General features: G+C 42.4%; 1 protein-coding gene and 1 long non-coding RNA gene across 2 annotated transcripts in view; one reads left to right on the plus strand and one right to left on the minus strand.

The window, feature by feature from the left end:
* The window catches only part of LOC127008054 (uncharacterized), a 77,463-nt gene extending 76,205 nt beyond the window's left edge, over positions 1-1,258 (minus strand). Inside the window, exon 1 of the long non-coding RNA XR_007760756.1 lies at positions 997-1,258. This is a non-coding gene — a long non-coding RNA (uncharacterized LOC127008054). The remainder of the gene's footprint in view (positions 1-996) is intronic.
* Positions 1,259-4,393: 3,135 nt separating this feature from the next.
* LOC127008453 (homeobox protein unc-42-like) overlaps positions 4,394-18,208 on the plus strand; it is a 79,132-nt gene continuing 65,317 nt past the window's right edge. The window contains exons 1-2 of the mRNA XM_050880596.1: positions 4,394-4,480; positions 7,702-7,809. Coding sequence (XP_050736553.1) covers positions 4,394-4,480; positions 7,702-7,809 — 195 coding nt within the window. The remainder of the gene's footprint in view (positions 4,481-7,701; positions 7,810-18,208) is intronic.

An 18,208-nucleotide genomic window follows, 5' to 3' on the forward strand; every position in this document is an offset into this window, starting at 1 on the left:
CACATCACCCCCGCTGCATCACCACCACACCTGCATCACCACCACACTCACCACCACCATTACCCCCGTTACCTCCATCATTTTTACTATCGCAATCGCTACACCATCGCCACTACACAGTTATCATTATCTTCATCATCACCGCTGCATCACCACTACCATCACCACAACCATTACCTCCATCATAATCACCATCTCAATCACCATCCTCGCCATCACTATCACTGCAGTCATTACATTCACCACCATCCCCACCATCATTTACTATCCTCATTACTGCCATTATTTTCACCATCATCACCACAATTACCTCATCATCATCATCATCACCATCACCACCATCTTCACCCACCATCACTATTATTACCTTTGGCCGCATCCCCATCACCATTAATATTTACCTTTATCCCATCATCACTACCATTACATAATCGCATCATCATCAAAACCAATACCATCATTCTTCATCATCCCTACCATCATCATCATCATCATCATCTCCATCACCACCTCCACGATAACAACTACCATTACCTTCAATCATCACCACCAACATCACTATCTTCACCATCAACGGTTTTAACCTTTTAAAATTTTCATCTTTTCACTCATTATTTTTATCATTATTATTATTAGCACCAGTGACTCCGCTTTATTGGCACTATCACCATCATCACCATCACTCCCTCCAGCATTGAAACGAGCATCAACATCACTCTTATAGCAACGTCACCATCACCACAATCACCATCCCTTCTTCAGTCACCATTTTCTCCGACATTAGAATCATCACCAATGCAACAAACCACCATTAAAATTATTTCTTCTTATAATATATCTCCTCCACCTCCTCCTCCTCCTCCTCCTCCTCCTCCTGAATCTTCTCCCTCATTACCTCTGATCACATCTAATATCATCACCAAATCCAGCGTCTTCCCCCCAATCATCACCAATAAGACACCACCACAATCACCATCACCATCACTTTCACCTTACCGTAAAAACAAGTGCCGGTGATCAATTGGCCACTTTCAATCCGTGTGCACCCCGGTTTGAATCTTGTCAGTAGTAGTGGTGGTGGTGGTGGTGGTGACAATGGTGGTGATAATGAGCGGTGGAGGAAGAAGGGTTGCTAACAATAAAGGTGAAATTAGTAGGAGAGAGAGAGAGAGAGAGAGAGAGAGAGAGAGAGAGAGAGAGAGAGAGAGAGAGAGAGAGAGAGAGAGAGAGAGAGAGAGAGAGAGAGAGAGAGGAGGAGGAGGAGGAGGAGGAGGAGGGGGAAAACATAATGAGGAAGAATGATTGTTAAGCAGGAAGACAACAACACTAGCACCATCACCACTACAATCACCACCATCACAAACAAAATCACAATCACCATCACAAACACCATCACCACCACCACCCCCATCATCATTATCACCACCCACCACCACGATCACCAGCACCACCACCAGTCTCCCTTCAACACCATCACAGTCGCTACTACCACCACCACCACCACCCTCACCCTCCGCCCCCACCACCACCACCATCAATGCGTTCACGATTCACTGCTTCGAGTTACGTTCGAAGCGAGACTCGAACATGAACCACCGAGACAAAAACTGTGTGTGTGTGTGTGTGTGTGTGTGTGTGTGTGTGTGTGTGTGTGTGTGTGTGTAATTAGTAGTTCTTAGAGTCGTAATAACATGGTCATATGGCGATGGATAGGGGGGAGAGGGGGACAGGGGATAAAACAGGGGAAGGAAGGGAGGGAGAGAGAGAGAGAGAGAGAGAGAGAGAGAGAGAGAGAGAGAGAGAGAGAGAGTTATTTCGTCACTTTGTCGGTCTGCCTGTCTTCCTGTCTTCTGTGTCTCCCTTTGGTTCGTCCTCTCTCCACCAGGCGGCGTTCACTGGTGTCGCTGCTTACTCTGAACAAAAGAGAGTCAATCAGACCCTCTCTATAACCATCTATTTACTTGTTCTATGTAAGTCTGCTTTCTATAGTAACCTGCCTTAAGCATTTTCCTCCTATCTACTTTTCCTAATTTCTCTCCATCATCTTCGGCATTCATATTTTTCTGTTTCTTGCTTGTTACTCCCGGTTATCTAATACTCGTAATTATTTATCTATCTATTTTATACGCTACGCTGTCTAAACTGTCAAAACATAAGCTCCTCCGTCGACAACACGCAGATAATAAAATAAAATGGCATAACAATAGTAAAAAAATATCCAATTAACATGATTAACAACTACAAAAAAAAAATGATAAAGGGTGTTTGAGACAGGACAATAAATAATAAAAGTATAGATGAGAGGGAGTTTCCATGCTACTGTGAGGGGATCTAAGCGCCTTTAAATTAAGGAAGAATCGTGACCAAGGCAATCCAAACAGTTACTACAATTTACCATATGAAGGTTGTTTTTCTTTTTTACTTTCCACACTGTTCTCGTTTCATTAAAATCCAACTGTTTTCGTTTCCTTAAAATTCAACAGTTTGTTTCCTTAAAATTTAACTGTTCTCGTTTCCTTAAAATTCAACAATTCTCGTTTCCTTAAAATTTAACTGTTCTCGTTTCCTTAAAATTCAGCTGTTCTCGTTTCCTTAAAATTCAACTGTTCTCGTTTCCTTAAAATTCAACTGTTCTCGTTTCCTTAAAATTCAACTGTTCTCGTTTCCTTAAAATTCAACAGTTTTCGTTTCCTTCATTCAACGTTTCCTTTCATTCAACTGTTCAGGATCGTTTCCTTAAAATTCAAGGCCCTCTAAGCGACAAAAATTAGATAAAATCATCACTCACGCAAACCATTTCATAATATAAATCAACGGATTTGTCATCAGTTTATGCATCATCTATTTTTGGGGGGTTATATCATACCAAAAATTTGTCCCGTCGCTGCTGCACGATAAAGCTACAAATTTGGCCCATCACTGCTACCGGGTTAATAATTCAACTGTTCTCGTTTCCTTAAAATTCAACTGTTCTTGTTTCATACAAAATCAAACTGTTCTCGTTTCCTTATAATCCAACTGTTCTCGTTCCCTTAAAATTCAACTGTTCTCTTTTTTTTAATCCAACTGTTCTCGCTTCCTAAATTCAACTGTTTTCGTCAATTTAATCAACTATTCTGATTCTTTTTAATTACACTGTTCTTGTTTCTCTATTCAGCTACTTTTCATGTCTACATCGGTTTGTCTGTCTGATGCGGATTTCCTAAAGATACTATTCATATATACTACATACCTGTCCATCTTTAACAACGAGTTGACTTTTACTGTGAATTGTAATTAGTGCAGGTGAATGAAGAAGGGACACCTGCTTTTTCATCTGTTGGATATTTCACCAGTGCTGTGTTCATGTGGTCACCATCATCGTTAAGGCGCTGTGCCCGTCTCGCTCACCATCATTTTTCACTTTCATCAAACTTCCTCGTCTCACTGTTTAAGTGATCCCCTTTTACGTAACTTTTCATCACCCTCATTTTTGTGGTCACCCTCCTCGCCGCACCATTTTTTTTTTTTAATTTTTTATTTACCAGTGTAATAGGCTCAAGGGTCAATGTCACGCAGATGATCGCCTAGGCCACGCAGAGCTATAACGCCTGTATCTACATGAATTCGAATTGATTTTTATCGTTTGGTGTCACGTGACCTGTGTCGATGTGGCTTCCTGTTACTATCTCTCTCAATCAGTCACTCAAAGTTACCCATCAACCATTGCACTCTGCCGGCCTCACCATCACCCACATTTCCGTGTTATTACAGTCCATCAGTGGCGTACATGACTGACTCCTCCTATATAGCGTTATCGAAAAGGTAGTTACGTCGATAAGATATAACAAAATGAATTGTACATACAACACATACTCTCTCTCTCTCTCTCTCTCTCTCTCTCTCTCTCTCTCTCATCCAAGGTCATCTTAGACATTAAAATCCTGGTTAAATGATCTTATAATATCACCACATAACCAACAACAATGACAAGCACAAAGAGGCGGACAAACACACACACACACACACACACACACACACACACACACACACACACACACACGGGCCACTTAACTCATGTCACTTGCACGGGTTTCAAGTACACTCCAGGGCATAAAACGGCCACTAATGCGCCCTGATCCCTCAAGTGTTCTCACGCTCTTTGTTTGTGTTGAGGGGCGACGTGTGTGTGTGTGTGTGTGTGTGTGTGTGTGTGTGTGTGTGTGTGTGTGTGTGTGTGTGTGTGTGTGTGTGTGTGTGTGTGTGTATGTTCTATTTGTCTAACTTTTTTGGGGAGGGGTGAATGAAACATGAATGCGATTCTCTCTCTCTCTCTCTCTCTCTCTCACACACATCTTCCCCCGTGCCCGCAGGAGGTGACGGCGCTTTCAAGAAGGTGAAGAGCGAGGGCGGGATGTGCACCACGGGCCACTCCCCCACCCCCACCCCCACCACCTGCCCCACCCCAGCCCGCAGGAGGCACCGCACCACCTTCACGCAGGTAAGCTTCGACCCCAACCACACCTGTTTCACCTATGGAGCACCCAATATCACCTGTTCTACCTTTGACCACACACATACACATACGAATCTATGAAGTTGTTTCCACTCACACACGCTTCTGTCTACAAATCATGACCACACCCACTCACTCCCACACACACCTTGACTATACTTCTACAATTTAATACTACTGTCACATTTCAACATTTCCAAACCCCTGTGCGTACTCAATCTGCATTCACACACACATTTACCTGTCCATCCACACCAGTATAAATAATAAAACGTGCAAAGTCATGTGCTGTCTGTATTAATTAATGTAGTATGTTGTAGTGACGCTTTTTGAGGGGATATAGCTGTATTTTTTGTTTATTTTGTATATGCATCTGTCTACCTGTATAATATTACCTGTAGACTGATGTTAGTTTTCCTTGCCCTGTGTTTTCTTTATGTAGCTACACCCTTTATTTCCCTAACACATATTTGTTCTCTTTTTATATTGTGCTTCTTACCTTGTGTTTTCCTTATGGTATGTTTGCTTGCATACGTCTTGTTTTATTATATAGTACTTATTTGTTTGTTTTTCTATAACATGTTAGATTTCATACACCTTGATTTCCTACTACTTACTAGATCTCCATTTATTTTATTTTTATTTATTTATTTATTTATTTATTTTTCATTTATTTTTTTTCCAAGGATTTACTGGTTATCCATTTATTTTATTTTCCCTGCTCTGTGTTCCACTTAAATGTGCTTCTTTTCTTATTGTCGAAGTGCTCCATCAACCAGTACTCTTCTTTAGTATTCAGTCCACTTTACGACTAACTTATTACTCCATTCTTAATACCCCATCTTGGTTGCCCAGTCTTAGCCTATCCTTAATACCCCATCATCAGTACCCTATCCTCAATACCCCATCATCAGTACCCTATCCTCAATACCCCATCATCAGTACCCTATCCTCAGTATCCCATCACCAGTACCCTATCCTCAGTGCCCCATCATCAGTACCCTATCCTTAGTATCCCATCATCAGTACCCTATCCTTCGTGCCCCATCATCAGTACCCTGTCCTTAGTATCCCATCATCAGTACCCTATCCTTAGTATCCCATCATCAGTACCCTATCCTTAGTATCCCATCATCAGTACCCTATCCTTAGTATCCCATCATCAGTACCCTATCCTTAGTATCCCATCATCAGTACCCTATCCTTAGTATCCCATCATCAGTACCCTATCCTTAGTATCCCATCATCAGTACCCTATCCTTAGTATCCCATCATCAGTACCCTATCCTTAGTAACCCATCATCAGTACCCAATACTTAGTATCCCATCATCTGTTCCCTATCCTTAGTATCCCATCATCAGTACCCTATCCTTAGTATCCCATCATCAGTACCCTATCCTTAGTATCCCATCATCAGTACCCTATCCTTAGTATCCCATCATCAGTACCCTATCCTCAGTGCCCCATCATCAGTACCCTATCCTTAGTATCCCATCATCAGTACCCTATCCTTAGTATCCCATCATCAGTACCCTATCCTTAGTATCCCATCATCAGTACCCTATCCTTAGTATCCCATCATCAGTACCCTATCCTTCGTGCCCCATCATCAGTACCCTATCCTTAGTACCCCCATCATCAGTACCCTATCCTTAGTATCCCATCATCAGTACCCTATCCTTAGTATCCCATCATCAGTACCCTATCCTTAGTATCCCATCATCAGTACCCTATCCTTAGTACCCCCATCATCAGTACCCTATCCTTAGTATCCCATCATCAGTACCCTATCCTTAGTACCCCCATCATCAGTACCCTATCCTTAGTATCCCATCATCAGTACCCTATCTTCAGTATCCCATCATCAGTACCCTATCCTTCGTGCCCCATCATCAGTACCCTATCCTTAGTACCCCCATCATCAGTACCCTATCCTTAGTATCCCATCATCAGTACCCTATCCTTAGTATCCCATCATCAGTACCCTATCCTTAGTATCCCATCATCAGTACCCCCATCATCAGTACCCTATCCTTAGTATCCCATCATCAGTACCCTATCCTTAGTATCCCATCATCAGTACCCTATCCTTAGTATCCCATCATCAGTACCCTATCCTTCGTGCCCCATCATCAGTACCCTATCCTTAGTATCCCATCATCAGTACCCTATCCTTAGTATCCCATCATCAGTACCCTATCCTTAGTATCCCATCATCAGTACCCTATCCTTAGTGCCCCATCATCAGTACCCTATCCTTAGTGCCCCATCATCAGTACCCTATCCTTAGTATCCCATCATCAGTACCCTATCCTTAGTGCCCCATCATCAGTACCCTATCCTCAGTGCCCCATCATCAGTACCCTATCCTTAGTATCCCATCATCAGTACCCTATCCTTAGTGCCCCATCATCAGTACCCTATCCTCAGTGCCCCATCATCAGTACCCTATCCTTAGTCCCCCATCATCAGTACCCTATCCTCAGTACCCCATCATCAGTACCCAATCCTTAGTCCCCCATCATCAGTACCCTATCCTTAGTGCCCCATCATTGGCATTTGGTAATTAACGCCTATCCCCAGATCATAAAACTGTCCCATTCAACCAGCCAATCACTGTGACATATTTAGTGAGCGTCCTGTAATTGGCTAACACCTGTCCCACCCGACCAATGAGAGCTTAGCGGCACACATATCTCGCCCTGATTGGCTGATGGGGATTTTTATTGGCCAATCAGAACGCGGTAAAGGAGCGGATTCAGTTTCCGAGCCAATTAGAACGAGGAAGAGACCGGCCCACGTGATGCCGCCTCGTGATTGGCTGGGATTCCCGCCGCCTTCTTGATCCCAGCCAATCAGGAGACAGATTCCTTTTCTTCCCTTACTTTTTGTCTACTTTTTTGTCTTCCCTTGCTTTGGTTTGTCTAATCATGTGTACTTTTATTGTGTGTGTTTTTTCCCTATTGTTTATATTTTTTTATATACATACTTTTTCAATCTTTACATTATTTTCTTTTCGTTCTCTCTCTTCTTTTTATATCACTTCTTTCATGCTTTTTTCATATTTCATTATTGCTATTTATCCTCCCCACCACTTTCCGTATTCAGAAATCACCCCCACCACTTTCTATGCCACTCCTCCTCCTCCTCCTCCTCCCTTTCTTCTGCGTGCCCCCAACTGACCCCCACCACTCCCCCGCCACAGGAGCAGCTGGCCGAGTTGGAGGCAGCCTTCTCCAAGAGCCACTATCCGGACATCTACTGTCGGGAGGAGCTCGCCAGAAAGACCAAACTTAACGAGGCTCGCATACAGGTAAGTCACCCACGCACACCTGATCTGCCGTGTTTGATTTTTTGGTTTGTATTTGTTTACCTTTCTCTACACTTTCTCGTGCGGAGCTTCCTCAACCCGTGTGTCAGTCTGTATGTATGTTCTTTACCTCCTGTACTCCCCTTTTTCTTTCACAGTATTCATTTTAAATTCCAGTTCTCGCTCTCCTCTTTTTTCTCTTATATTCCACTATTTTTTTTTTTCCGACAGGCATCTTTTCTTCAGTGTGTTCCTCTACCCACACAGGTAACCTATATAATCACTACAAAGGTGGCCGCTAAACACCTCTCATGTATGTTACATCATGACACACACACACACACACACACACACACACACACACACACACACACACACACACACATACACACACACACACACACACACACACACACACACACACACACACACACACACCTGCATTCACCCCTACCCCCTATTACACCACTATTCTCTATCACTTCAGCATCACACACCTGTCATTTAAAAGCTCAACACACCTGTCTTCATATCATAGGCACTACCCATTCACACCTGTCTTCTCTCTTGCTAACACCTGGATAACCACACACTACCATCACACTCTTTGAAGGTACAAAGCAGCACACTAATACCTGTTCACTAATTAACCCTCATATCACCTACCTTACTCATATTATTGAAGGTAAAACACAACTATACACTTGCTACCATGTTAATTTAGACACCTGGCCTCTTTTGAGTTACTTAACTTATTTATTTCATTGTTCGGTGTAAGGGGATGAAATTTGTGTATATATGTACGAAAGGAGAATTGAAAGAAGTGTACATCAGTATACTTAATTTTTTTTTTTCAAGTAGATTGTGTAAGTATTCAATGTGTACATGTATGTATAAAATATGTGGTCTCGTAAAATGTGTGTGTGTGTGTGTGTGTGTGTGTGTGTGTGTGTGTGTGTAAAAACTATACAATTCCAAAACCAAATATAAATAGAAAATAACAAAAAAAAACGAACTTGTACACGAAAAAATATTGACAAAACCAAAAATTCATAGAAGTATAAAAAAAAGGATCAAAGAAGAAAATAACCCTCATAAAAATGGAAAAACTGAAAGGAAAAAAAGAAAAAAATAATTGACGAATGGGAGAGGGGGAAAAATCACCCAAAAATTACCATACTTCAAAAATTAAAAAAGAAAAAGAAAAAGTTCGCCTCCTGGAGCTAAACGTTGAGTCTACCCTACTCTTACCTTCTCCCTCCCCCCCCCAAGAAAAAAAAAAGTAAAGAAAACGAAAAAAGTAATATCACTATGGAAAAGTTAGTAAAATCCAACTTAAAAATTATACCTAAAAATTGTGTTTCAAAAAGTGTGGGGGAGAGGGAGATGAGGGGAAAAGAGGGAGTGGAAGAGAAAAAGAAAGAGGAAAAGGGGAAATGGAAGAGAATAAAAGAGGAGAGTGGGGAGGAGAAATGAGAAGAAGGGAAAGAAAGGAGAGGAAGAAGAGAAAGAGAGAAGAGGGAGGAAGGAGCAATGAGAAGAGGAAAAATAAAGGAAGAAGGAATGGGGAAGAAGGAGAGAAGAGGGAGGAAAATGGAGAGAAAGGGAAAAAACAGGGAGAGTGGAAGAGAAGGAGAGGAGAAAGGGAAAATAAAAGGAGGAATGAGGTGTAGGAGAAAGAGAGGAGAGTAAGGAAAATACAGAGGAGTGAGGAGGAAGAGAAAGAGAGGATATCAGGGAAAGCAAAAACGAGGGACAGTTATGGAGGAGAAAGAGGGGAAAAGAGGAAGGAAAAATAGGGGGACATATGAGGGGAAATAAAAAAGAGAAAGAGGAGGAAGAGTTAATCACATGGAAATAAGAATGGTATGGGGAAGAAGGGATGAAGGGGGAAGAGGGAAGGAGGGATATGAAGAAGAGGAGGAGGGGAGGGGGTGAGAAGGAGGAAGGGAAAAAGAGGAAAAATACGGGAGAGAAAAAAAGGATAATGGCAGAGAGGAGAGGAAGCGGGTAAGGTGTGAGAGAAAAAAAGGGAGAGGAAAAGTGCCCGAGGAGGAGGAAAAAAAGGAGAGAAGAAATACGAGACTAAAGAAGACAAGGAGTAGAAAATAACAAATCAAGGAGAAAACAATAAACAAGAAGACGAAACTAAAATTCGAAAGAACAGAAGGATGAAAAAGAAAGAATTGATGGAAGGAAAGAAAGAAAGGACAGTGTAAAGAAAAAAAGGAGAGAAAAGAGGAAAAGAAAAACTAAAAGAATACGTGAAACTGAAAGAGAAAATGGAGGAGGAGGAAGAGGACGAGGAGATAGAAAAGGAGGAGACAGAAGAGGAGAAGGAGATGGAAGAGGAGAATATTGAGGAGAAGGAGAAGTAGGAGAATATGGAGGAAGAGAAGGAGGAGGAATGAAGGAGGAAGAGGAGGAGGAGGAGGAGGAGGAGGATATGGATGAAGAGAAGGAGGTGGAATAGAAGAGGAGGAGGAGGAGGAGGAAGAGGAGGAGGAGGAGGAGGAGGGGGAGGAGGGGGAGGAGGAATATATTCAAATTCAAGGAAGTATTCAAGAAAAAAAAAAGTACTGTAGAGAAAGTGTGAGGAAGGAGGGAGAGAGATATGGGAGGGAGGGAGAAGACAGGGAGGAGGTAAAAACAAGATGGAGGGAGAAAAAAAGGAGACAGGAAGAGAGGGGGAGGATAAAAAGAAAGGAGGAAGGGGAAAGGGAGAAAAAGGACGGAAGGAATATATGGGGAGAGAGAGAGAGAGAGAGAGAGAGAGAGAGAGAGAGAGAGAGAGAGAGAGAGAGAGAGAGAGAGAGAGAGAGAGAGAGAGAGAGAGAGAGAGAGAGAGAGAAAGAAAAGCAAAATATAGAGAGAGAGAAGAATATATAGAAGAAACGAGGTCTAAAGAGAAGAAACTGAGGAAGAGAAGGAAAAAGATGAATGGCAAAAGAAGAATTGGAGAGCCAGAGATGAAAACGAAATGAAGGGTGAGAAGAAAAAGAAAGAGGAGAAAAATGAGAGGAAAAATGAGAGAAAGGAGAAAGAGGAAAAAGTATAAAGGAAGAAATGGGGGAAGAGAAAGAATAATAAAGAGGAGGAAGAGGAGAAGAGAAGAAAGAGGAAATGAAGAAGAAGGAGGAGAAGAAAAGAAGAATGAAAATGACGAAAAGGATGAAAAAAGAGAAAAATGAAGAGGAGGAGGAGGAGGAGGAGGTAAAGGAGTTGAAAAAAGAAGAATAAAAATGACGGAGAGGATGAAAAAAGAGAAAAATGAAGAGGAGGAGGAGAAGGCAAAGGAATAGAAAAAGAAGAATGAAAATGACGGAAAGGATGAAAAAAGAGAAAAATGAAGAGGAGGAGGAGGAGAAAAGGAGTAAAAAAATGAAGAGGAGGAGGAGGAGGAGGAGAAGGTAAAGGAGTAGAAAAAGAAGAATAAAAATGACGGAAGGGATGAAAAAGAAAAAAATGAAGAGGAGGAGAAGGAGAAGGTAAAGGAGTTGAAAAAGAAGAATAAAAATGACGGAAAGGATGAAAAAAGAGAAAAATGAAGAGGAGGAGAAGGAGAAGGTAAAGGAGTTGAAAAAGAAGAATGAAAATAACGAAAAGGATGAAAAAAAGAGAAAAATGAAGAGGAGGAGAAGGAGAAGGTAAAGGAGTTGAAAAAAAGAAGAAGAAAAATGACGGAAAGATGAAAAAGAAAAAAATGAAGAGGAGGAGGAGGAGGAGAAGGTAAAGGAGTAGAAAAAGAAGAATGAAAATAACAAAAGGATGAAAAAAAGAGAAAAATGAAGAGGAAAAGGAGGAAACAAGCAGAAACAAGGAGAAAGAACAAGAAAACCACACACCACAGGAGGAAAAGAAGTAAAAAAATGAAGAGGAGGAGGAGGAGAAGGTAAAGGAATAGAAAAAGAAGAATAAAAATGACGGAGAGGATGAAAAAAAAGAAAAATGAAAAGGAAAAGGAGGAGACAAGAAGAAACAAGGAGAAAGAACAAAAAACACACACACCACAGGAGGAAAAGAAGTACAAAAAATGAAGAGGAAGAGGAGGAGGAGAAGGTAAAGGAGTTGAAAAAGAAGAATAAAAATGACGGAAGGGATGAAAATAGAAAAAAACGAAGAGGAAAAGAAGGAGACAAGAAGAAACGAGGAGAAAGAACAAGAAAACCACACATCACACTTTTTATCCATCTCTCCCTGTCTCTCATCGTCTCCCCCTCCCTCCCTCCCTGGCTCCGTCTCTCTGTCTCTTTCTCTCTCTCGCTCCGTGGAAGTTGCGGATCATTTGAAAGTATAAAAGCTCTGGGCCTTAACAACATCAGCCGCTGCTTAAAAGACATGATTTTTGTGCCGGCAGACTCAAACACCATTATGATAACAGCCCCGCCGCCATGATGCCTGCCGGGGGGGGAAGGTGGGGGGGGGGAGGAGGAGGAGGAGGAGGAGGAGGAGGAGGTGGTGGAGATGAAGAACGAGGAAGAGGTGTAAAATGAGGTGGTGGTGGTGGTGGTGGTGGGTGGAGGGGAGGGAGGGAAAGAAGATGGAAGAGAAGCAGAAGGAGGAGGAGGAGGAGGAACAGGAGGAGGAGGAGGAGGAGAAGAAGAAAGAACAGGAGGAATGTTGGAATAGGAGGAGTAAGAAGAAGAAGAAGAAGAAGAAAAAGAAGAGAAGAGAAGAGAGAGAGAGAGAGAGAAATAAGCAGCCTTCTCCAAGATTTCCATTTTCTCTCATTTATCAATTACAGATCCTCCTCCTCCCTCCCTCCTCCTCCCTCCCCTCCCCTCCTTCCCTCCTCCCTCCCTGCCTCCCTTTCCTTTCTTTATTTTCATCGTATAACGTAACCTGCCATCACCCTTTCTCCCTCCTCCCTCCACCCTCTCCTCCTCCACCCCCTCTTCTTCACTCCTCTCCTCCTTACTTCTCCTAATATCTGTGTTACTTCGATGATAAGACACTAATAGATAAAGGGAGAGATAGACGGGTGATAAACTGACAGAAAACAGACAGACAGACAGACAGGAGGAGGGTAAGATAAGAAGATAAATGGAAGAGAAAGAGATAAAATAGATAGATTGATAGATAAATAGCATACGGATGTAAAACCAAGAACAATGATAGACAGATAGAAATATGCAAAATAAGAAGGAATTGAAGGGTAGGTTGATAAAGAATAATAGACGTAAAGAAGACAGTAAATGATAAAACAATAAAAAATAAAGGAAAAACAGAACCAATAAACAGAAAGAAATAGATGTAAAGTAGACAATGAAAACAGGCATACACATAAAAGACAAAAGTAGACATAAATAGACGTAAATAAAACAATAAATGATAAAACAATAAAATAGATAGGAATAGAAAGAACCAATAAACAGAAAGAAATAGACATAGACAATGAAAATAGACAGACATAAAAGACATAAATAGACATAAATAGACGTAAATAAGACAATAAATGATGAAACAATAAAAAAGAAAGGAATAGACAGAAGCAATAAACAGAAAGAAATAGACGTAAAGCAGACAATGAAAATAGACAGACATAAAAGACAGACATAAATATACGTAAATAAAACAATAAGAGATAAGATAAGAATAGGAATAAGACAGAACTAATAGACAGACAAAGACAAAAAGATGAAGACAGATTAAGACAGAGAAGGGAAAACTGACGTGGATTGACAGACACACACAAAGAAAAGCAAGTAAAAACAGACAGGCCGAAAGAAAAGATGGACGGAAATGGACAGAAAAAGACACTCAGGGAAAATCATGTTATCAAAAAGATTAAAAACTAAATTAATTCGATTATTTTGACACTCGGACTATCTAGGTATCTGCCTGTCTGTCTGTCTGCCCATCTATCTCTGCTTATACGTCTGTCTGTGTATGTATGCTTGTCCGTCTGTCTTTGCCTATATATGTCTCTGTCCACCTGTCTTTTTATCTGTCTGTCTGTCTGTCTGTTTTTCTATCTGTCACACTCTGTCTTTCCTTCTATCTATCTATCTTTCTTTCTTTCTCCACTTTTTGCATTTTCTCCGTAGGTATCGAGAGAGAGAGAGAGAGAGAGAGAGAGAGAGAGAGAGAGAGAGAGAGAGAGAGAGAGAGAGAGAGAGAGAGAGAGAGAGAGAGAGAGAGAGAGAGAGAGAGAGAGAGAGAGAGAGAGAGAGAGAGAGAGAGAGAGAGAGAGAGAGAGAGAGAGAAAAGAGAAGAGAAGAGAAGAGAAGAAAAGAAAATGAGATAGAGACGAGACTAATAAGAGAGACGGGACGGGACGAGACGAGATGAGAGACGAGAGAAAGAGATGGAGAGAGAGGAGAGAAAGAGATAGAGAGAGCCTTATTCCAGCATAACTTCGGCTTTGGCGCAGCATTAATTTCGCGCCCAAACTCAAAGAAAATGGCTGGCCGGCTCAAGAGACACAAAAATTACACATCAAAAGAGCTGCACGTAATTGGCCACGAGGCATGTTGCTCCTGCGAAATGGGGAAGAGAATTGGGACGGCGGAGAGATGGGATAAGGGCGGAGGGAAGAGGGGGAGGGAGGGATAGAGAGGGAGGGAGGGAGAGTGGGTGAGAGGGTAGAGAGGTGGGATAGGAAGGGAGGGAAGGAAGAACAGGGAGGAAGGAACGCTAAAAGTAAGAGAATTGGGACGGCCGAGAGATAGAAAAAAAACGGAGGGGGAAAGAGGGAGGGAAGGAATAGGAACAACAGGAGGGAGGGTGGGAGGGGAGACTTAAAGAATGGATGAAAGGGCGAAGAGATGGGATAGGAATGGAGGGAGGAGGAAGGCCAGGGGGGAGGGAGGGAGGGAAAGATGGGAAAAAAGAGTATTGTGACGGAGGGATAGAGTAAGGGAGAGGTGGGAGAAAGGATATTTGGGCCAGAGGGAGGGAATAGGAACGGTGGACGGGAGGGAAGGAGGGAAAGAGAGGGCGAAGGGATGCGATAGGATAGAGAGGGAGGGTAAGCTGGAAGGACGAATATTGTGACCTCTGAAAGGGAGAAAGGGAGAGTTGGAAGTATGGATTAGAGGAATAGAAATAGGAAGGAGGATTAGTTGAATTAATAAAAAGGCTTAGGGAATGGGATGGGTCGGAGAGGATAGAGGAAGAGAGAGTGGGAGGGATGCTTTAGAAGGACGAAGGGGATGGAACAGGAACAGCAGAAGGGACGGAGAGAGAGTAGGTGAGTGGGTGGGAGGGATGGAAGAGGCGGAGGGGATGAGATATAGGAATAGCAGGAGAGGGAGAGAGGGAGTGGGAGGGATGAATTAAAAGGACGAAGGGGATGGAACAGGAACGGCAGAAGGGACGGAGAGAGGGTAGGTGAGTGGGTGGGAGGGATGGAAGAGGCGGAGGGGATGAGACAGGAATAGCAGGAGTGAGGGAGAGAGAGTGAGAGGGATGATTGATGACTGAGAGGAAGGAGGGGATGGAATATAGAAACGGAGAGATGATATGGAGGGAGAGTGGGAAGGATGAAGGAGAGGGTGGAGGGGATGGATTAGGAGCGGTGTCAGGGAGGGAGAAAGGATGAGTAGGAGGGATGAGAAGGCTGGGCTGTTTGGATGAGGATAGAGGTGGGGATGAATGAGAGGGAGGGATTGGGTGAAAGGGGAAGAATGGAATGAATGTTAAGATGGAGAGAAATGCAAATGGGAAAAATTGGAGAAAGATGATGATGATGATGAACGTCTGTGTGTGTGTGTGTGGAGGGGGGGGGGTTCCTTATGATGAAACCTCCTCCCCCTCCTCCTCCTCCTCTTCCTCCTCCTCCTCTTCTTCCTCTTCTTCCTCCTTCGCCAGCAGTAAAATAGATACTATGATATTGTTGTTATTACTATTTATGTTGTTGTTGGAGGTGAAATTATCGTCATCATTATTATTATTATTATTATTATTATTATTATTATTATTATTTACATTACTACCATACTTTTCACAATTACTTTTCCTAAACACACACACACACACACACACACACACACACACACACACACACACACACACACACACACACACACACACACGACGAAGGCTATTTTTTGTTTCTCTTTTCTTCCTTTTAAGAGACAAAAGACGAGGACATGTACACGAGAGCGGCAGGTGCACACACACACACACACACACACACACACACACACACACACACACACACACACACACACACACACACACACACACACACACACACACACACAGCGTCTCATCAGCTCGGCTACGTCGCACAAAATGCTAATTCCGTAATGTATATGTAAATTTTTCCTCCAGCCTCGCCTTTCCTCCATTTTTTCCCTCCCGGCCGAGAGAGAAAAGGCAGCTTCATTTTTGTATGATAATTCAGTTGGTGCACACAATGAAAGAGGTATAATGGCGGCCCTTGTCTCCTCCTCCTCCTCCTCCTCCTCCTCCTCCGCCTCCTCCTCCGCCTCCACCTCCTCCTTCTCATCCTCCTCCTACTCATTCTCATCATGGTTCTCATCGTCCTCCTCATCTCTTCGTTCTCCCTCCTCCTCCTCCTCCTCCTCCTCCTCCTCCTCCTCCGCTGCGGTGGTGGTGGTGGTGGTGGTGCAGTGAAGGGGAAACTTGTGGGTGATATGTGTGGTAAATATGGAAGAGCTAGAGGAGGAGGAGGAGGAGGAGGAGGAGGAAGAGAACGACGACTACAATGAGGAGGAGGGCAAATGCGATAAAAGAAGAACATTAACAAGAACAACGGCAACAACAACAAGAACAGGAGCAAGAGATAGACGGTGAAAAAATTAAGACTAGAATGTAAAAGAAAGATACGAAGAGAAAAACAATTACAAACCAACGAGCCAAGAAGGAAACAAAAGAACAAAGAAAAATAAGCATAAAAAATAATAAAATGCAACAGAAAAATGTGAGCGAAAGAAGAGAATAAGAAAGATGAAAGAGCTAAATTTCTCTCATTTTTCCTCCTCCTCCTCCTCCTCCTCCTCCTCTTCCTCCTCCTCCTTTTAATCATCATCATCATCCATCTCGTTCTCCTTCACCCTCTCTTTCTTCGGCTCCTCCTCCTCCTCCTCCTCCTCCTCCTCCTTCTTCTCTTCCATCTCTTCTTCTTCTTCTTCGTCTTCTTCTTCTTCTTCTTCTACTTCTACTATTTCTTCTACTTCTTCTGCTTCTTTCTCTTACTCTTTTTCTTCCTCCTCCTCCTTCTCCTCCTCCTCCTCCTCCTCCTCCTATTTCTCCTCTTCTTCATCATCATCATCATCATTCAACTCGTCCTCTTTCACCTCCTCTTTCTCCGGCTCCTCGTCCATTTTCCATCCTCTTCCTCCTCCTCCTTCTCCTCCCCCGTTTCCCCGGCTGTCACCTGTCTTGGGGGGGGAGGGAGGGGAGAAGAGACAGGTAAGTGACAGTCAAGGATTTTCCTGTCACCTTTTCACTCGTCCTCAAGAATATTTTTGACTCAATTTCGTGTTTTGAGGGAGTTTTTCCTCTCGCGTTGCTCCTCCATTTATCGCTTTATTCGTCTCTCTCTCTCTCTCTCTCTCTCTCTCTTCGTCTTCTCTATAGTTTTTCCATCTTTTCTATACTGATGATGTTCTCTCTCTCTCTCTCTCTCTCTCTCTCTCTCTCTCTCTCTCTCTCTCTCTCTCTCTCTCTCTCTCTGTTGTTGTTTTCCCTTTTTCTTTTGCTATACAGACGATGCTTTTCAATTATTTCCATTTTCTCTTTTACTTTAGCAGACATTCATTTGTTTTTTTACCTTCATGCCTTCTTTTCTCTCCTTTCCTAATCTCATTGTACTTTTTTAAACTTCCATTCCTTTTTTTCTCTCCTTTCCTAAACTCATTGTACTTTTTTAAACTTCCATTTCTTTTTTCTCTCCTTTCCTAATCTCATTGTACCTTTTTTTAAAACTTCCAATCCTTTTTCTTCTCTCCTTTCTTAATCTTAGTAGTCTAATATCAATGTTTCCCTTTTTCTACTTTCATTCCGAGTTTTGTCTCTTTTCCTAATCTCACAGTAATCCAATATCAATGTTTCGCCTTTTTTTCTTAGCTTCATTTCTCTTATTTGTCCCCTTCAACTCTAATAGTAATCTGATATCAATCTTTCACCTTTTTTTCTCTCACTGTTCGCTTGAATCACCGTCCATTTTCCACAGGACAGCTTTTAAGACTAACTAACTTCGCATTCCTTCGTGGTTTATTATCATCCAAAACCCTCCTTTGAAACACTAACTGCATTGGTAATTTAGACAAATGTATTGAAGACGTAGATAGGACTTTTTTATATCATCTTTTAAAAACAGACATCACCTGCAAACAAACTTTGCGTTGGACTGTTTCTCGGAGTGAAGTCAAAACCACACGAGCAATGTTATCGGGGAAGGTATCTCTAAACACATCAACGTATATAGGGC

This window comes from Eriocheir sinensis, chromosome 37 (assembly GCF_024679095.1).
Source record: "Eriocheir sinensis breed Jianghai 21 chromosome 37, ASM2467909v1, whole genome shotgun sequence".
Lineage (NCBI taxonomy): Eukaryota > Metazoa > Arthropoda > Malacostraca > Decapoda > Varunidae > Eriocheir > Eriocheir sinensis.